This window comes from Carcharhinus amblyrhynchos, chromosome 28, assembly GCF_965287045.1.
Source record: "Carcharhinus amblyrhynchos chromosome 28, sCarAmb.v2.hapA, whole genome shotgun sequence".
Classification (NCBI taxonomy): domain Eukaryota; kingdom Metazoa; phylum Chordata; class Chondrichthyes; order Carcharhiniformes; family Carcharhinidae; genus Carcharhinus; species Carcharhinus amblyrhynchos.
The window spans coordinates 34309303-34331373 of NC_137351.1; the positions used below are offsets into that span (position 1 = coordinate 34309303).

Here is a 22071-nt window from a genome sequence, read left to right on the forward strand (position 1 = left end):
ACCCACCAAGGACTTCTCATGCCCCCTCCTAGCTCTCCTAAGCCCTTTCTTTATCTCATTCCTAGCTACCTTGTAACACTCAAGCGACCCAACTGAACCTTGTTTTTCATCCTTACATATACTTCCTTTTTCTTCTTGACAAGACATTCAACCTCCTTTGTGAACCATGGTTCCCTCACTCGACCATTTCCTCCCTGCCTGACAGGGACATACCTATCAAGGACACGCAATATTTGTTCCTTGAAAAAGCTTTTCATTTATGCCCATACCTGACAGTTTCTGCTCCCTAATTCTTGCCTAATCGCATCATAATTACCCCGACCCAATTATAAACCTTGCCCTGTCGTGTGACCCTATCCCTCTCCATTGCAATAATGAAGGACACCGAATTGTGGTCACCATCTCCAAAGTGCTCTCCCACAAACAAATTTAACACTTGGCCCGGTTCATTACCCCAGTACCAAGTCCAATGTGGCCCCACCTCCTGTCGGCTTACCCACACATTGTGTCAGGAAACTCTCCAGCACACTGTACAAAAAGTATCCCATCGATCTATTCAGCCTAAAAAGGTTCCAATCAATATTTGGAAAGTTAAAGTCACCCATGATAACTCCCTGTGACCTCCACACCCATCCATAATCTAATTTGCCATTTCCTCCTCCACATCTCTATTACTATTTGGGGGCCTGTAGAAAACTCCCAACAACGTGACTGATCCTTTCTTATTCCTAACTTCAGCCCATATTACCTCAGTAGGCAGATCACCGTTGAAATGCCTTTCAGCAGCTGTTAAACTATCCTTGATTAACAATGCTACTCCTCCACCTCTTTTACCGCCTTCCCTGCTCTTACTGAAACATCTGTACCCCGGAACTGCCAACAACCATTCTTGTCCCTGTTCTAACCATTACGCTAAGGGAGGAAGAGGGAGTAAGTGGTGTGATCAGCAAGTTTGCAGATGACACAAAGACGGCTGGACTTGCTAATAGTGAGGAGCAGTGTCAGGCAATACAGCAGGATATAGACAGGCTGGTATATTGTGCAGAGAAACAGCAGATGGAATTTAATCCAGATAAATGCGAGGTGACGCATTTTGGAAGAAATAATGTAGGGGGGACTTGCACAATAAATGGTAGGCCTATTAAGAATGTAGAAACGCAGAGGGACCTGGGGGTGCAAGTATACAAGTTCTTGAAGGTGGCAGTACAGGTGGAGAAGGTGGCGAAGAAGGCATATGGTATGCTTGCCTTTATAGGGAGGGGTATAGAGTATAAAAGCTGGCGTCTAATGTTGCAGTTGTATAGAACGTTGGTTCGTCTGCATTTGGAGTACTGCATCCAATTCTGGTCGCCTTACTACCGGAAGGATGTGGAGACCCTGGAGAGAGTGCAGAGGTGGTTTACCAGGATGCTGCCTGGTATGGAAGGACTGAGCTATGAGGAGAGATTGGGCAAATTGGGGCTGTTCGCCTTAGAAAGGCGGAGAATGAGGGGAGATCTAATAGAGGTGTATAACATTATGAAGGGTATAAATAGAGTGAACAGAGGTAAGCTTTTTCATAGGTTGGATACAAAAATTACGAGGGGCCACGGGCTTAGGGTGGGGGGGGGGGCAGGTATAATTCGGATGTTAGAGGGAGGTTTTTCACACAGAGGGTCGCGGGGGCCTGGAATGCACTGCCAAGTAGGGTGGTGGAGGTAGGCACGCTAGAGTTGTTTAAGGCGTACTTAGATAGGCACATGAGCGGACTAGAGATGGAGGGATACAGGTGACTGTTGTAAATAAAGATCAAGAAGCCTTGGATCGTCCCTGGGAATCAATTGATTCCTATGGACCTTCCAACATATTTCATGGCTCACTTGTCTTACTTCTGCGCTTCTGGGGATTCCGTAAATGTCTGTCTAAGTTGTGCATGTTTATTGATGTCTTTTCTTTTACTTCACAGGTGATTCGGTCCGCCTTGTTGTCCAACAAGGGGCATACACGTGGCGGGTCGTGTGATGGCTACTCTTGGATGTTGCTTTGAGAGTTGCTTCACGTCATTAGTGTACACTTAAACTGGACCATCTGACAGGCAACATGACAGCTCAGTGACTATCACTGTTTGCTGTGCAGATACATGGATTTGGGCCAGTGTCTGTGGGAGTTTGCACATTCTCCACGTGATTGCGCGGGTTTTCTCCAGGTGCTCCAGTTTCCTCCCACACCCCAAAAACGTGCTCTTAGGCTGATTGGTGAAACAAATTGTCCCTAAATTAGTCTTCCCTCAATCTTCCCCAATAGGCATAGACAAAGGTTATAGGTACAGGAGGGCACTCACAAAGTTACAACGGCAACGCAGGCTCGCTGGGCCAAAGGGCCTGTTTCCCGTGCTTTGTTCCTGTTCTTTGGTCTCTGTTAACCATTATTCTAAAATATGCTAACCATTATTCTAAAATATTAAGAACCCTGTTCTTAATATTTTAATATAATTCATTGACACTCTGGGACAACAATGAGGACATGGTAAGGTGCTATGCAAGATTGCAAGTCTTTTTCTGGTTGGTTTTTCATCATTTTCAGCATCTATGAGTGAGATGGTGGGCAGCTGGTCACTAGGAGGTATGCAAGAGCTGGTATTGAGTAACTCTTCATCCCAGTGTGAGGAGTGTTTGCCTTCCAATGATTAGATGAAATTGGAAACTCATGAGGCTCTACATGTGCTAATATCGCCCTAATTTACTGTATACAAGCTAGTATACTGTGCCACCCTCCAATGCACTAAATACAAATTCAGAACTACACCTCATTCTATTATCACAGGTATGCGTCAAAGATAAAAGTATTCAGATGCAGTTGTCATGGGGAAAACTACATGTTTGATTCAGTTCTATGATTGATTTTAAATGGATGCTGCATGGAATATCTAATCATGAGGAACTAAATTTTTGGGACAGTTCAGTTACTGGCTTCAATGATTTTTATGGGTTTTTGCTGCAGTGGAGATTGTTAGAGGTAAATCCACAGTTATAACTCAAAGATTGGTCTCATTAAAGATCTAAGATGAAATCTCCCTGCATTAATTGAGACTGGGTTGTTCATCCTTCAGTTGTTCTGAAAGAGGGAAAAGGAGGGAGTTAGCTGAACAGCTAACCTCCGATTTGGGAATGTGGCCAGGGAAGATTTACCTGGGGGAATTTTTTGACTTTCAAGGTGGTTGAATCCCACCTCATTGGCACTGCCAGCACTAGTAAGAAACACACTGATTTATACATTCTCTGTCACTGAGTATTGTGAATATGGCGAATTCTATCAGTGAGTGTTGTAAATCTGGCTATGAATCCTCATTCTGGAATCATCCATGTTGAATTTGGGAGGAAAAAGTGAAGAGTGGAAATTGTAGGGAGACTTGCAGACAGGAAACTCAGACCTTCTCTATAATAGTTTGTCTCCTTCAGGACAATAGAAAGCAAGATCCTGAAACTTAAGGGGAGGACTGGCAGTGTGGTTTATTCTGGAACACTGTCTGCACAATGTGCTAGTGAAAAAAAAGGAGAGCAGGTAGCTGAGACTTTGAGATAGGAATCAGCTTTTGTCTGGTATTTACAAGGTAAGTTTACACAGACCAGCTGGGCTCCACCTGAACAAAAACAGAAAGAGGGTAGCGCAAGCTTGTCCAAACTTTTCACTCAGGGGCCACCGGGGAAGGCTTCGCTTCCCTCGGCCTGGCAGCCCTCAGCATATTCACCAATCCCTCCAATTAAACACTTTTTCCACTCTCATTTGCTGCTCTTAGGATCAGAAGCAAGAGCTGGAGAGGAATGGCCCATGATTGGAGGAGCAGTCCAAGAGTAATCTTCCATTGATATTAACCCAATTGATTGGGATTTTGGGAACCTGGAGCCAGGGACTGTATAGAGGCAAGCTCCATCCAGCCCCTGAGCAAGTCTGAGGTATAGGATGCATAAAATAGTGACATTGTGTTTGAACCAAATAAAGGGATGTAATAGCATCTGAAGAAAGTGTGCCAGAGAAAATATAAACCAACATTTAATACATTGGTTTTCTTTGTCTTTTTTTGCCAAGGAAGAAACAGATGACGATTTGACTTAGAAATGTAATGACGGGTGTGCTAGAGGCAAGCTGTGACATTATTCACATCACTACCAACATGGCTGACAAACAGCTGCGCAAACCTAAGGTGAATAATGTCCCACAGTCAGAAAAAATGTGTCTGAGAATCCCAAAAAAGAAAGGGAGTAAATTACAGAAACGTAGGCCTAAATCTTCCCAAAATGACTGAATATTGGAGAGATGCTAGGACAGAAAAGATCTTACTCCAATTTAATGAAAATAGAAATGACCCAGAAAACTAAAACCAGTGTAAATAAAGTTATAAACTCTTAACAACAAAGTAATGGAACATTTGTATATGTGAGAGAAGTTTTAGCTCATAGAATAAAAGGGCCAGTAGCAATATGGATACAAAATTAGCTGAATAATAGGAAGCAGAGAGTAATGGTCAATCGTTATTTTTCGGGCTGGAGTAAGGTTTACAGTGATGTTCCCCAGGGCTCAGTGGTGGGACCCCTGTTTCTCCTGAGATACATTAATGACTTACATATTTGTATGCAAAGGTAAATTTCAAAGTTTGAGAATAATACAAAACTTGGAAGTATTGTAAATTGGGAGGAGGATAGTGTAGAACCTCAAAAGGACAGAGGCAAGTTGGTGGAGTGGGCAGACAGGTGGCAGATGAAGTTCAATATGGAGAACTGTGAGGCGATGTATTTTGGGAGGAGGAACATGGAAAGACAAAAAATATGAGGTACAATTGTTAAGGGGGTGCCGGAGCAAAGGGCATGGCCGTACAGGTGCCAAGATCATTAAAGGTAGGAAGAGAGGTGAAGAGAGCAGCTAATAAAGCATACAGTATTCTTGGTTTTATTAACAGGGCCATAAAGGACAAGAGCAAGGAGGTTATGCTGAATTATAAAGATTCTAATTAGACTTCAGCTGTAATATTGGGGCAAATCTTCCCATTCTGTCCGCCATGGACTCAGTGGGTGAGGGGCAGACCATGGAAGGTCCGTTGACCTTAAACCAGAAAATCCTGCCTTGGGGTGAGCGCAGCCAGAAAACCCTGCCCATTTTGTACAGTTCTGGACACACTATAGAAAGGATGTGAACACATTAGAGAGAAAGCACAAGAGATTTACAAGAAATGTTCCAGGGATGAGAAACTTCAGTTACGAGGATAGATTTGGAGACATAGAACATAGAACATAGAACATTACAGCGCAGAACAGGCCCTTCGGCCCACGATGTTGCGCTGACCAGTTACAAAACAATGACCCACTAACCTAAACCAATCCCTTCTCGTCCATAAACCTATCCACGGATCTCTTAAACGCCCCCAAACTAGGCACATTTACAACCGCAGCAGGCAGGGCATTCCAATCCCTCACCACCCTCTGGGTAAAGAACCTACCCCTGACATCCGTCCTATAACTACCACCCCTTAATTTAAAGCCATGCCCCCTCGTGCTAGATTTCTCCATCAGAGGAAAAAGGCTATTACTATCCACCCTATCTAAACCTCTAATCATCTTATATGTTTCAATAAGATCCCCTCTTAGCCGCCTTCTTTCCAGCGAAAACAACCCCAAATCCCTCAGCCTCTCCTCATAGGACCTCCCCTCCATACCAGGCAACATCCTGGTAAACCTCCTCTGCACCCTCTCCAAAGCCTCCACATCCTTCCTATAATGTGGGGACCAGAACTGCACACAGTACTCCAAGTGCGGCCGCACCAGAGTTGTGTACAGTTGCAACATGACGCTGCGACTCCTAAATTCAATCCCCCTACCAATAAACGCCAAGACACCGTATGCCTTCTTAACAACCTTATCTACTTGACTCCCAACTTTCAGGGATCTATGTACACATACACCTAGATCCCTCTGCTCATCCACACTATTCAAAGTCCTCCCGTTAGCCCTATACTCGACACATCTGTTATTCCTGCCAAAGTGAATTACCTCACACTTCTCCGCATTAAACTCCATCCGCCACCTCTCGGCCCAGCTCTGCAACCTGTCTAAGTCTTCCTGCAAACTATGACACCCTTCATCACTATCTACCACACCTCCGACTTTGGTGTCATCAGCAAACTTACTAATCCACCCAACTATACCCTCATCCAGATCATTAATAAAAATTACAAACAGCAGTGGCCCCAAAACAGATCCCTGAGGCACACCACTCGAAACCGAACTCCATGATGAATATTTACCATCAACCACCACCCTCTGTCTCCTATCCGCTAGCCAATTCCTGATCCAATTCCCTAGATCACCCCCAATCCCATACATCTGCATTTTCTGCAGAAGCCTACCATGGTGAACCTTATCAAACATGGGACTGATCTCCTTGGTGAGAGGTTGAAGGAAATGTCTACATCAATGGTGATGAAATAGAGATGGTTGAGAGCTTCAGGCTTCTAAGTGTCCAGATCACCAACAACCTGTCTTGGTCTCTCAATGCTGATCTATAGTTAGCAAAGTCCACCAATGCGTCTACTTCCTCAGGAAGCTCAGGAAATTTGGCATGTCCACTATGACACACACCAATTTTTACAAATGCGCCACAGAAAGCATTCTTTCAGGATGTGTCACAGCTTGGTATGGCTCCGATCAATACTGCAAGAAACTACAAAGGGTTGCGAATGTAGCCAAGTCCATTACGCAATCCAGGCTCCCATCCACTGACAATCTATATGGAAAAGCAGCCAGCATAATCAAGGACCTCATGCACCCCAGACCTATTCTCTTCCACCTTCTCCTGTCAGGAAAAAGATACAAAAGTCTGAGATCATGTACCAACCAACTCAAGAACAGTTTCTTCCCTGCTACCATCAGACATTTGAATGGACCTACCACATATTAAACTGATCTCTTTCAACACCCTAGCTATGACTGTTATGCTATATTCTGCACCCTCTTTTTTCCTTCTCCGCATGTACTCTATGAATGGTATGTTTTGTCTGTGTAGCACGTAAGAAACGATATTTTTCACTGTATCCCAATGCATGTGATAATAATAAATCAAATCAAAGATTTGATCGAGGTGTTCAACATCATAAAGGGGCCACATCATAGCGTAGAAAGTGAGAAACTGTTCCTACTCATATAAGGATCAAGAATGAGAGGGCACAGATTTAAAGTGATTTGCAAAAGAAACAAATGGCATGTGTGAGAAAGCTTTTCCATACAATGATTGGTTTGGATCAGGAACACGCTGCCTGTAAGTATGGTGGAGACAGATTCAATTGAAGCATTCAAGAGGCCAATAGATGATTATCTGAATAGAAACAACGTGCAGAATGGGGAAAAGGCAGGAGATTGGCATTAAACCATTATGCTTATTTGAAGATACAATGGCCTTCTTATGCAAAGTAACACTTCTGTGATATAAAACAGTCAAGGGTTTATGAGGGCTTGCCAATCAAATTTACTGGCTTTCTTTGAAGATTAACTGTCACATAAAAAGGCATGGACTTGTCAACATGGATTTATTAAAGGAAGGTCTTGCCTTACAAACTTGATTGAATTCTTTGAGGAAGTGACAAGAAGGGCTGATTAAAGCGGTGCAGTGGATTTTGTCTACATGGATTTTAACAATGCATTTGACATGGTCCCAAATGGCAGGTTGATGAATAAAATAAAAGCCCATGGGGTACAGGGTAATGTGACAAACTGGATAAAAATTTGGCTTAAAAACAGGAAACAAAAGCATAATGACTGATGAATGTCCTTATAAATGAGAAGTTGTTTCAAGTGATGCTCCACAGGGCTCGGAGTTGGGATCCTTGCTGTTTGTGTTCTATATTAACGATTTGGACGTGAACGTGGGGGACGCATTTGGAAAATTTGCAGATGACGCAAAGATTGGCTAAGAAGATAGTGTAGAGGATGGCTCTAATCTACAAAACGATATTGATGGGTTGGCGGAATAGGCATTGAAGTGGCCGATGGATTTTATCATAGAAAAGTGAGCTAATGCATTTAGGGAGCTCAAACAGTTTTAGAGAATACACAATAAATGGGAATCTACTAAGAGGGGTAGATGAAGTGATAGATCACTGCGTACAAGTACACAGGTCCCTGGGGACAGCAGTTCAAGTAAACAAGGTTGTAAAGGTGGCATATGGAATACTCTCCTTCACTGGCAGAGATATAGAATTTAAAATTAAGGGTACAAGTTGGAATTGTATAAAGCACTGGTGAGGCCACAACTAGAGTATTGTGTGCAGTTCTGGTCCCCATTTTACAGGAAGGAAGTAATTGCTCTGGAGAGAGTGCAGAGAAAGTTTAGAACAATATTGCCAAGGCCAGAAAAATGTAGCTATGAGGAGAGATTTGATAGGTTGAGATTATTTTCCTTGGAACAAAGAAGACTGAGGGGTGACTTGATACAGGTGCACAATATTATGAGGGGAAGAAATAAAGCGGACAGGATAAAATTGTTTCCCTCAATGGAGAATTCGAGAGAAAGGGGACAGATTCAAGATAAGTGGCAGAAGGTGTAGAAGGGGCATAAGGAAGAACTTTGTCACACAGAGGGCGGTGGGTGTCTGAAATTCACTGCCTAAGTTGGTGGAAGAGGGAGGGACCCTAAACTCTTAAAAAGTACTTGGATTTGCACCTTAAGTGCTGTAAGCTACAGAGCTGTAGGTTAAGTGCAGGAAGATGGGATTAGAAAGAGCACCTGGATGTCTTTGGGCTGATATGGATAAGATGTGCCGAATGGCCCCCTTCTGCGCTGTAACTTTTCTGTGGTTCTATGAGACAAAGGAGCTTTAATGGGTGAGACAGTGGATGTGGGACACAGGTACTTCAATAAGTTGTCAGGAAGGGTCCATTCATAATTAATAATTAATCATAGAATCTTGTATTAATAATTATAGAATCCCTACAGTGCAGACCTAGACTATAAGGCTCATAGAGCTTGCACCAATCAACAATCCCACCCAAGCCCTTTCCCCATATCCCCACATATTTACTTTGCTAAATGACTGACAAGACCCAGAGAAGGGTGGTATGTGGACTGTAATCAGCCTGGAAGAATGTTAATGAGGTCCCCTAGGAGTCCATTTGGAGACATTTTGTTTAATACCTTCATAAATGATCTGGAGCTAGGAGCCACCAGCACACCGGCAACTTTTGCAGATGATGCTAAGGTGAGTTGGATAAGCAACAGGGAATGTGAATGTACTTGGGAAATTTAACATAAAGAAATGCAAAAAACTTCATGGTGTCAAAGAAACGCAGGAAATGACTGAACGAAATCGGTGTACATAGAACATGAAAGTGATTGGACGTCCCAATAGGCAATAGTTTTCACAAGAATGCTTAGTGTCAGAGAGTACAGCAAATCAGATGTCGATATTGGGATTAATTGGAAGGTCAATATACCAAATTATTGAAGCGATCTTGATACAGAGTATTGTTGAGCTCACCACAGTCCAAAAAAGATTGCAGCTATTGAAGGGATGCAGAAGAATGTAACCAGAGAGATTGAGGGATGGGAGGAATGGAACAAGACGATGGATTGCTGAAGAATTGCATCGAACACACCTCGGGCGTCAATGAGGTGCCCACAAGCCAACCACCGTCCACTAATTTTCAACCAGCAGGCGCTCTGTTTTTTCAAGTCAGAAATGAGCAGCAGAAGCTGTGGTTTCCCCTCCCCCACATTAGTGGAGTACAGTGAAGGGCAGGTTTGGAAAAAACTGGTCTCAGGCTGCATCTGCTCTTCATTGTTTCTTTCATGTTCCCTAATCAGCACCAGATGTTCACAGAAAAAGCTCGACAAGAGTGAGGTCAAAGCTTCAAGAAATTCATGCAAGAACAAAGACCCTATTTTATAGATCTCTTCTGCTGCCACTGTGGCACATGTGTTTCTAGGCTTTAATTAGCTGAAAATGTAGCAGTTTAGATGGTGTTTGCTGTTTAGCAATGTTATGGTGCATGCATTCGTGGTTTGCATTTATCATTGAAAATCTGTGAAGCCAGCATTAAATTGGACAGTCCTACCAAAGCCTGTTGCTGTAACCTGGAGGGAATATGCTCTGTGAGTGTCCAAAACTGAGCTGTGTTCTGCTGATAACATCAGCCTTTTGAGATCTCTCATGATCTCCCAGCCCATTGCAGGAAGACAGCAGGGCTGGAATATCAGGCACCAACAGTCAGTCCACAGTCACACGTTTCTCTAGAGCAGTAATGTATATTCCAAGGGATGGGAGAGGGAAGGCATGATGATGTGGTGGTGTGGGGTAGGGGTTTGGTGGAAGAAAAATGACTCTAGAGTCACTTACAAATGGCCGATAATATGCTGCTCCCATTCCTAATATCCACAAATGTTTCTGGTAGCAAAGGAAATTTCCCAATGAGCTACATGCCCTGATAACGAAAATGCATGCCTCAATCAGGTTTTTCAAATCATTGCTTTTTTTTTATTCACTCACATGTGTCGCTAGTAAGGCGAACATTTATTGCCTATCCCTAATAACCATTAAGATGGTGTTGAGTCACCAGCTTGAACCACTGCAGTCCACCTGGTATTGTTACATCCATAATGCTGTTAGGGAGGAAGTTCCAAGACTCTGACTCAGTGACCTGAAGGAACAGTGATATACTTCCAAGTCAGTATGGTATGTGGCTTCGAGGAGAACTTGCAGCTGGTGGTGTTTCCATGTGTCTGCTGCTCTTGTCCTTCATGGTGGTAAATGTCACAGGTTTGGAAGGTGTTGTCGAAGAAACCTTCATGAAGGCAGTGCATCTTGTAGATGGTACACATTGCTGCCACAGTTCATCACTGATGGATGAAATAAAAGTTAAGAGGCTTAGAGACTGATAGCTAAGTTCCACACGAGGACGGTCTCAACCAGGATTTTGGGTTCACATCGCACTATCTGTAACCCCCATGACTAGCCTGGGTTTGCAAAACCTCATTTACTGTACTGTCTGAAAACAATACACATCTCTTTAACCTATGCCTAATGCTCTTTCCACTCACATTGTCTGCATCTTTAAGACTCGAATAGCACGTTAGTTGTAAAGATTCGCATTCTAATCAGTAATCTGTAAACTGTGTGCGCTGTTATATGCTCTGTCTGAGGCCAGAACTCTCCACTCACCTGACGAAGGGGCAAACCCCGAAAGCTTGCGGGTTTACTATCAAATAAACTTTAACCTGGTGTTGAGACTTCTTACTGTGTTTACCCAGTCCAACGCCGGCACCTCCACATCATCACATCTTGCAAATACAGTACTGACATGGCTGGTCCAGTTCATTTTCTGGACAACTTTAACCCTCAAGATTTTGATAGTGAGGAATTTAGCAATGGTAATGTCATTCAATATCAAGGGAAGATGGTTAGATTCTATCCAATGGTTAGATTCTTGTTGGAGTGGTCACTGCCTGGCTTTTGTGTGGCCCAAATGTTTGTTGCTAGTTCTCAGTGCAAGTTTAAATACTGTCCAGATCTTGCTGCATTTGGACTCAGCCTAGTTCTGTATCTGAGTCGTCGCGAATGTTGCTGATCATTGTGCAGTTATCCACAAACATCCCCACTCTGGCCTTAGGGTGGAAAGAAAATCATTGATGAAACAAGCGAAGATGGTTGGGCCAAGGACACTACCCTGAGGAACCCATCCCAAGACTCAAATGATTGGCCTCCAAAAACCACAACCATCTTCCTTTGTCTACCTGATACGTTGCAAGAAAGGATGTCCCGAAGCATGGTACATTGGGGAGACCATGCAGATGCTACGACAACGGATGAATGAACATTGCTCGACAGTCACTAGGCAAGACTGTTCCCTTCCTGTTGGCGAACACTTCAGTGGTCACGGGCATTCAGCCTCTGACCTTCGGGTGAGCATTCTCCAAGGCGGCCTTCACGACGCATGACAGCGCAGAGTCGCTGAACAGAGACTGATAGCCAAGTTCCGCACACATGAGGACGGTCTCAACAGGGATCTTGGGTTCATGTCGCACTATCTGTAACCCCCGTGACTTGCCTGGGTTTGCAAAACCTCACTTACTGTACTGTCTGGAGACAATACACATCTCTTTAAACTGTGATCAGTGCTCCTTCCACTCACATTATCAGCCACTTCAGGTCTTGAACAGCAGGTTAGGTGTAAGGATTCGCATTCTAATCAGTAATCTGTAAACTGTCTGTGCTTTATATGCTCTGTGTGAGGCTAGAACTCTCCATTCACCTGACGAAGGGGCTAACCCGAAAGCTTGCGAGTATATTATCAAATAAATAGGTTGGACTAAAACCTGGTGTTGTCAGACTTTTTACCATCTTCCTTTGTGCCAGGTATGACACCAACCAACTCCGTTTCCCTTGGACTTCAGTTTTGCTAGGTCTCCTTGATGGCACCATATAAGAACAGCAGTCTTCTTGAGTGACTGTCTCAGTGAGAGGCTTTTTTGAACTGATTAGAAATGGTGCTTGCCTCATGGCAGAATCACATGACTATGGCAAACCAGATCAGAGATGTATACTGTTGGATTTCAAAACTCAAACATCCCCTTTTCATATCTAATAAAAGATACAAGCACACTGCCTTTTCCTAGATTACAAAGGACATGTTTGCATGCACAATCTGTGTGACTGAGTGTTAGTCAAATTACCTACTAAACACACACTGTTCTCATCCATTAACAATTGTTTGTTCTGCTAGTCAGTCAATGCGTATTGCACACGCAATCCTTAAATTGTGCAGGTCTCTTAATGAGAGAAGTGCAAGTTGATAGTGGCTGCTTGTCTGGGTGAAGTTTCTTATCTGGAAAGTATTGTTCCCATGGCTGTGGCTGCCTTGGTGTCTGCTGTAATTCCATTACAACTGTTGGGGAAATGTGGACTTCTGGAATTGATGGTAGTTGGGTACTCAGTACAGCTCGGGAGATCTCTTCTTCCTGACCTGCCGGCTGCTGTGAAGGAGCAGCTTTGCAAGTTGCTTGGATATGCCTGCAAGTGCGCCAGTATATTTGGTCACTCACTCATGCTACGTACGATTGAGGTGACAAATTCTCGATAAACCTAACTGCATTTTGAGTGTGACTAAAAGTTCTATTTTTTTTGTTAATAAGTGGGAATTGTAATTATCTAAACAGCAATCCATTAGAATAGCGTTTTATTCGATTTGTTAATAGTTTAGTTAACCTGTTCACTGTTAATTAGAAGAATAAAGTGTTACTTCTTTCTTTTCGAAGGTAGTTACTTTGATTTAACCACAAAATAATTGCTGCTGGGGGCAGGTTGTACTATTTCTCACATACTTTTTTTTAACAGATTATGAAAAGGAGTGAGATAAAACAGCATATTTCATTGAGTGAAAACAGAATTTTTATCCAATTCCCAAAATAGCCTGGCCTGTTGGTCTCTCCAGCTCACTTCTAGCCCAGAAAGAAAATCGGTTGTGCAAAAAACTGTTTTAGGAAGTGTAATTGCAAGTCCAGTTTGGACACTTCCAATTTGGAAGTGTGGAGACTGGTGTTGGTTTTCCGCAGATTCACTTAGAAGCAGACATACTCAAGTGTCATTTTATCCCGTCTATTTGAAGTGGGAGACAGACAGTGCAGAGAACGTATCTGGGATTTTCAGGCCCTGGCATGGTGGGAATTGCCGCGGAGAGAATGCAGCGAGCCAGCCAAGTGTCCACTGACTTTCAACAAGACCAAAAAATTCCAATGGCGGATGGGGCCAGAGTGTTTTATGATAAAATTCCAAACAATCGCAATAATGTTGTTAAGGTGAGGACTGTGTAAATTTACCTCCATTTCTTTACAAAAAGTTGCATTTGTTCCAAAGAGAATCTGACACTGTTCATCAGCACTGTAATGCATTCCCGGCAGCTTGGGTGGTAGTCGTGTTATAGAATGACTTCTTGGGTCAGTTATCAAGAGGCAGGCACTTACTTTTGACCTGTTAATGATAACAAAGACAGAGTCTTAAGAACATAACATAATATAAGAACATAAGAAATAGGAGCAGGAGTAGGCCATCTAGCCCTTCGAGCCTGCCCCGCCATTCAATAAGATCATGGCTGATCTGTCGTGGCTCAGTTCCACATTCCTGCCCTCTCCCCATAACCCTTAATCCCCTCGCTTATCAAAAACCCATCAACCCGCGTCTTAAGAATATTTAGCGAGGCAGCCTCCACCACCTCAACGGGCAGAGAATTCCAGAGATTCACCACCCTTTGAGTGAAGAAGTTCCTCCTCAACTCCGTTCTAAACCGCCCCCCCTTTATCTTGAGGCTGTGCCCCCTAGTCCTACTGTCCTTTCTGAGTGGGAAGAGCCTCTCCACCTCTATCCTATCCATCCCATTCATCATCTTATACGTCTCAATGAGATCTCCCCTCATTCTTCTAAACTCTAACGAGTACAAGCCTAGTTTATTCAGCCTCTCCTCGTAGCTCAACCCCCTCAACTCCGGTATCAGCCTAGTAAACCTCCTCTGCACTCCCTCCAAGGCCAAAATATCCTTGCGTAACTGCGGCGACCAAAACTGCACACAGTACCCCTGAATGACCTGGAGCATCAGTCATGTGGGATTTTTATTAGCTGGATAGTGTCATCATAGAATCCCTATAGTGCAAAAGAAGAAACTCAGCCCTTCAAATCTGGATCAATTCTCTGATAGAGTATCTTACCCAGGCCCTCTCCTTCAGTTTATCTCTATAATCCTATGCATATATCATGGCTAATCCACCTACACATCTTAGGACACAGCAGGGCAATTTAGAATGGCCAGTCCACCTAAGTTGTACATCTTTAGACTGAGGGAGGAGACCGGAGCACCTGGAGGAAACCCACAGAGTCACCCAAGGCAAGAATAAACCTGGGTCCCTGGCACTGTGAGGCAGCAGCGCTTCCGTGCCGTAGAGGACAAATTAGAAACATGTGCGTCTCTAGTCATTATCTACAGCAGCTACATAAATAATGCAGTTGCTTCTTCATACAGTATGCTGAGCAGACGCATAAACCCATGGTGATTCTGGATCTCATCTTTGGTAATAACTAAGTCACTTAACATGAGAAAGAATTTACAGAGACGTCAAGAGTCATGGTGCTTATGTCATTCAAATTGGACAATGTGGGTTTGGAACAAGAACAGTGAGCCACAAATTGAACAAGGAATTAGATTAATTTATCACAGCACAAAAATGATTAGGAAGCCTACAGTGGAAAATGCAAATATTTAAAGAATTATTAGCGAGGCCAAACCTGAAATTTATTTCACATAATCCAAAGAAAAGTTGCCAGAGGCCTGTATTGTTCAGTAGAGATATCTGGGCTGCTATCAGCGATATGGAGAATGTTCACAAAAGATTGTGTGGAGACATAAGAATTGAATGTCAAATAGTAAAACATGACCAGCCAAAAAAAAAGCAAAACAAATTGCTGATTAAGAAATCCAACATGTTTATTTGGAATCATGAGCTTTAAGAGCGCTGCTCCTTCTGCAGGTGAGTTCACTCACCTGATAAAGGAGCAGGGCTCCAAAAACTCGTGATTCCAAATAAACCTATTGGACTTTAACCTGGTGTTATGAAACCTCTTACTGCGCCCACCCCAGTCCAATGCAGGCACCTCCATATTAAATTGTTGATAGCATCTCGATGAACACGAATGGGATTTTTTTTCAACTGGCTGCGGTAAACAAAGGGCAAAAATAATGCTCTATTTAAAAACAATGGGAGGGGAGGAACCAGTGGAGTTATTAAATAGTCCACATCAACTTTACACAGGGAGAGGAAGGAAAATTACTTTAGTATTGCCGCATTACAACAGTAACTGCACTTCAAAATATAATTTATTAGCTACAAACATAGTTTGGGATTTCCTGAGGATTCAAAAGATGTATGTTGCTGCCTAGGTTCTAAGCTCTTCAGTGGCAGCGCTCCCATCTTGGAGTCAAAGTTGTGGATTCAACTCTCACTCCAGAGTCTCCAATATCCAGGCTAATGCTCCAATGCATAGGGAATGCTGTCCTGTTGCATCTTTAAGCTGAGATGATAAACTGAAGCCATGTCTGCTCTCTCAGATAGATGTAAAAATCCTATGACACTATTTCAAAGAAGAGGGGAGCCCTTGTCAAAACCTCAATTATCACAACAAACAGATTACCCAGTCATTATCACATTACTGTTAGTGGAAGCTTGCTGTGCACAAATGGGCTGTTCTTTTATCTACATTAAGACAGTAACTACACTTCAAAATTAATTCATTTGCTGCAAAATGCTTTGAGGTGTTATGACAGGTGCTATAGAATGCAGGTATTTCTCTTTTGCTCACTAAATCTCTGCTTCCCCACTTATACTTGAACAACAACTTGCATTCACATAGCACCTTTAACATAGCAAAACGTTTCATGGAACTTCACAAGAGCAAAATCACACAAAAATATTGACACCGAGCCACAACAGGAATTATTAGACCAAAATATTTTTCAAAAAAAGTTTAATGGAGTGCCTTAAAGGAATAGAGAGAGGTGGAGAGATTTAGGTCAGGAATTCCGGAGCCTTGGCCCAAGTAGCTGAGGGCATGGTCACCAATGTAGAGTGATAAAATTGGGGCTGCACAAGAGATCAAAATTAGAGCCAGAGAAATCTCGGTGGGTTGGGACTGGAGGAGATTTGAAAACCAAGGATAAGCTTTGTAAAATTGAAACACTGCTGGTCTGGGCACCAGTGCAGGCCAATGAACACAGGGCTGATGGGTGAATGGATTTGGTATGAGGTAAGATAGAGGCAGCAGAATTTTGGAAGGTGGGGAGGGGGGACCAGCCTGGAATGTTTTGGAATAGACCAGTCTAAAGATAACAAAAGGCATGGCTGAAGTTTTTCAGCAGCAGCTGAGCTGAGGAAAGGGTGGAAATCAGCGATGTTATAGAGGGGCAAGTGCATCATTGGTGGACAACCTGCAGTCTAGGGGCCACATGCAACTCATCAGGGTTCTGAGTGCAGCCCACAAGACATTCCATTAGTTGTTGCCCACATTCAGGTTGCTGCATTCTGCTGATTTCAATCACATGGTTTTTTTCCTACCGGTATGATTGAAGTAGTATACACACAGAAAGAAAGGGCACATGAAGTGAAGTGCGTGATGATTGCTCACAACTGACTGAAAGCCATGCGCTCCCGCTGTGTCCAAAGTGTAAATATTTATTTTGTTATGACAACTTGAATTTGATGCCAGTTCTATTAATATATGAGTGATTAAGCCTTTTCTATGACTTATTACAAAACATCTAGCATGTATTAAAAGTATTCAATCTTATTAAAGGATCATAGTCAATGAACATGTCCAATTTCAATCCTGCGGCCCATTGAGATGATGAAGGGCCACTCATGCGGCACATCCAATAATCTAGGTTGTCCATGTTGCTGAAGCACATCAACTTGGTGATGGAACTGGGATCTTAATAACAAATCCTCCTTTGAGACTACCCTTCAAGTCTATCTCTTTGGGTCAACTACCCGAGTAATTCTTTATGTGGTTTGATGTCCAATTTGTTTATTAACCTGTGAAAAGTCTTCAGATGCTTTGCTATATAAATGTAAGCTGCTGTAGCTTTCTCGGTTTCAGGTTTAGAGAAGAAATTATAAATTATTTTGATCATAATTAACATACAAACATACAAATTAGGAGCAGGAACAGGCCACTTGGCTCCACTTCGCCATTCAAGAAGATCATGGCTGATCTAATTGTAACGTCAAAGCCACATTCCTATCTGCCCCCAATAACTTTTCACCCCCTTGTTAATCAAAAATCTATCTATCCCTGTCTTAAAACATATTAAATTTTTTATAGATAATTATGATAAAAGTTAATACACACAGCACCTGGTTCTGACAACGAATAGCAAGAGTTTAAAAAAGAACAAGACTAAAATTAATGACGCTTTAACAAATTTATTTCTAAGTTCAATGAATTCAGTATACATTCCTTGAGCACTGAATGCTAAGTTTAAGTTTTTTTCTAATAAAAGTTTTAAGTTTAAGTTCAAGTTTTTAAGTTTATTTATTAGTGCCACAAGTAGGCTTCCATTAACACTGCAATGAAGTTACTGTGAAAATCCCCTCTGCATGCAACTAACAGATGAAGATCTGGAAATGTTGCTACACATTATACACAGAGCATTTGTTGTGGGAAAAGCTCAAAAAAAGACAGGAAATATATAATGGGTGGACATTCACAAAATAAGATCATTAAAGGATTTAGGAAAATATTTCATAAATCTAAGATCGACAAAAATGCATTACTGACAAAATGAATAGAGGAAGCGTAGTTTGCATTACACACACAGATCACCACAAAGCTTTATAATACAGCTATTTGTTCAATTAATTGCTCAATTAATTAATTGCTTCAGCAATTAATGGCTCGGGTCAAGTTGGAAAATTGCATGTTGAAAAAGAAGAAAATTGAGATAAATGAGCCGTCCCACAGAGGACCATTCAACATAATTAGGGGTCAGAGAGAGAGAGAGAGAGTGGGGGGAGGTGGTCTTTGCTGCAGAGCTTCCTCCAGGCAAGGCTCTCTAATTCAAGTGCAGGAGCACAATTTTTTTTATTACCTACTGTACAGTATCACAATTCAAATCCAATTGCATCATTGTAGTGAAAAGCATTGGTCAAATTGAAGATCCTACCAAAAACAATGTGGTGTAGGGTGTATATTTTTGCCCTAGTTTGATTCAAGGAATGATGTTGTTTTAGAGAATCAGGAATTTTATTAACAAGATAAGGTTGTAGAACTTGACCTTGTTCTCCTTGAAATGGGAGGTTGCAAAGTGACCACATTGAATTTTGCAGGATCACTTACTACAGTGTGAGTTCAACACTTGTCAGAACACTTGTTAAAGATTAGAAAGTCAGAAACAAGAAGGGAAATTGCATCAATCTTTTCACCAAAGAGGACTAGAATAGTGGGATAAAGTGTCAGAAAACACCAAAATAGAAAATATAATTAGATTTGAGAGACAATTGGATCCATTTCTGGACAGAGAAGGATTTGAGGGGCATTGAGTGAAGATGGTTGATCGGAATGGATCTATCAAAGGGTGGGTTCTTGGATTGAACATACTTTCTTGTCCTGGAAATTTTTAATATTACATTTTTCCATTCAATGTTAGCACACTGATCAACAACAAGAATTGATGAAACATTAAAGGGAGTTCTTTTGCTGCAAAAGGTTAGGCCTCACAAAAGGTTGCTGCAAAAGGTTAGGGTACACGGAGTTGGGAGTAAGGTGTTAGAGTGGATAGAGGATTGATTGTCTAATAGGAAGCAGAGAGTTGGAATCAATGGGTGCTATTCTGGTTGGCAGTTGGTGACTAGTGGAGTGCCGCAGGGATTGTTGCTAGAGCCACAACTGTTTATCATTTACATAGGTGATCTGGAGGAGGGGACTGAGTGTAGGGTAACAAAATTTGCTGATGACACGAAGATGAGTGGAAAAGCAAATTGTGGGAAGGCGCGGAAGGTCTGCAGGGAGATCTGGATAGGCTGAGTGAGTGGGCGAGGACCTGGCAGATGGAGTATAATGTTAGCAAGTGTGAGGTTATCCACTTTGGTAAAAATAATAGTAGGAGGGATTATTATTTAAAGAGCGAAAAGCTGCAGCATGCTACAGTGCAGAGGGACCTGGGGGTCCTTGTGCACGAATCGCAAAAACCCAGTCTGCAGGTGATCAAGAAGGCGAGTGGGATGTTGGCCTTCATAGCGAGGGGGATAGAATATAAAAGCAAGGAGGTCTTGCTGCAACTGTACAGGGCACTGGTGAGACCGCAACTGGAGTACTGTGTGCAGTTTTGGTCGCCGCATTTGCGAGAGGATACATTGGCCTTGGAGGGAGTGCAGAGAAGGTTCACTAGGCTGATACCGGAGATGAGGGGGTTAGCCTATGAGAAGAGATTGAATAGACTGGGACTGTACTCGTTGGAGTTTAGGAGGCTGAGGGGGGATCTTATAGAGACATATAAGATAATGAAGGGGCTAGATAGGGTAGAGGTAGAAAGATTCTTCCCGCTTAGAAAGAGTAGCAGAACTAGAGGGCACAGCCTCAAAATAAGGGGGTGTGGGGCAGTTTAGATCGGAGTTGAGGAGGAACTTCTTCACTCAAAGGGTGGTGAATCTCTGGAATTCTCTGCACATTGAAGTGGTGGAAGCTACTTCGCTGAATATATTTAAGTCACGGGTAGATAGGTTTCTGATAGACAAGGGAATTAAGGGTTATGGGGAGAAAGCAGGAAAGTGGAACTGTTCCACTTCAAATCAGCCATGATCTTATTGAATGGTGGGGCAGGCTCAAAGGGCTAGATGGCCTACTCCTGCTCCTATTTCTTATGTTCTTACGTTGGTATATTTGAAAATAAAACTAATGTATATACATACAATAGTCTCTGGGAGACTATGTACTCCTATGTGACCTCAAATGCTCTGCTGTAGACTGAATTCAGCGTCATAGGACTACTATCTCCCCAATGGTGGGGAAGTCCAGAACCAGGGGTCACAGTCTGAGGATTCAGCGTTGTTCATTTAGGATGGAGATGAGGAGACATTTCTTCACCCAAAGAGTGGTGAGCCTGTGTAATTCATTACCACAAGAAGGAATTGATGTCAAAACATTGAATGCATTCAAGAGGCAGCTGGACATAGCACTTGGGGCAAATGGGATCAAAGGTTATGGGGAAAATGCAGGATTAGGCTGTTGTGTTCGATGATCAGCCATGATCATAATGAATGGCAGAGTAGGCTCGAAGGGCCAAATGACCTCCTCCTGCTCTTATCTTCTTTGTTTCTATGTTGTATCACATCCTGAGTGGTAGTGATTGACAACCGTTTAAGATACACTCACTTAAAGGCACATGTACATTATATCATAACATCCCCCTTTTTTTTACACCAGAGATTTAAGCTTAAATAATCAAACTAATACTTGAAAGCAAAATAACATTGTGCCTGAATATACCATGGTAGAAATATGAAAAAATGGGAAGTAGGAGCAAGAGTCGGCCATTCAGCCCCTCAAGTCAATTCTGCCATTTAACTGGATCATAGCTTATCTTATAGCTCAATAACATTTTCCTGGAATATCTCTATATTCCTTTATAGCTTAAATAGTTAGAAATGTATCCATCTCAATCTTGAACTTACTCAATGATTCAGCATCCACAGCCCTCTGGGATAAAGTTAAATGTACTAATCTCTGAAACATATCAATGGTTTGTTTATCTGTCCAGACTTAGTTACGGTGATCCTGTTTGGAGAATGTTATACGTTTTCAGATTGCTGTAGGGATAACTTATTTATGTTGCATCTTAGACCATGCTTTCTTCACAATAGGATTACTCAGTATTTCTGGTTGGGATATTGTTCTGACTTAACATCTGTTTTATCAAATTGTCATGCCATTTGATGTTCATACTTGATACAATCCCAGTTTTGGGCATAAGCTGGTGATTTTTGCTGGATTCCATGAGCCGTCAGCTGGGCACTATACTCAAACGTTTTGTGTAACCATCAAGTTGGGTAATTCATTACACACTTGCCAGTCACAGGCATCCCTCATCTTCCCCCGTTTCTTGCAATTAAGAAAGAAATCCCACAACACCAGTTTAAAGTCCAAACAGGTTTATTTGTAGCAAAAGCCGCAAGCTTTCGGGACAGCCTGTCCCTTCATCAGGTGGCTGGGAGTTGTGTCTTTATGTCCTTTTTTACGATCAGAACGTCCAGCCACCTGACGAAGGGACAGGCTGTCCTGAAAGCTTATGGCTTTTGTTACAAATAAACCTGCTTGGACTTTAAACTGGTGTTGTGGGATTTCTTTCTGTTTTACCCCAGTCCAACGTCAGCATCTCCACATCTTGCAATTAATGCAGCTTGTACTTTTGTAACTATTGACAAGTGATGACTAGGGAGAATGGTCCAGACTTGTCTGTGGGACAGTAATTCTGCTTTGGTTACAGGGAAAGTTTTCCAAAACTGCAAGCACTTGATGGT

General features: G+C 42.4%; 1 protein-coding gene across 1 annotated transcript in view; it reads right to left on the reverse strand.

The window, feature by feature from the left end:
* adamts17 (ADAM metallopeptidase with thrombospondin type 1 motif, 17) overlaps positions 1–22071 on the reverse strand; it is a 459909-nt gene that overhangs the window by 221663 nt on the left and 216175 nt on the right. The window contains exon 10 of the mRNA XM_080214008.1: positions 13834–13984. Within this exon, the coding sequence (XP_080070134.1) occupies positions 13834–13984 (151 nt within the window). The remainder of the gene's footprint in view (positions 1–13833; positions 13985–22071) is intronic.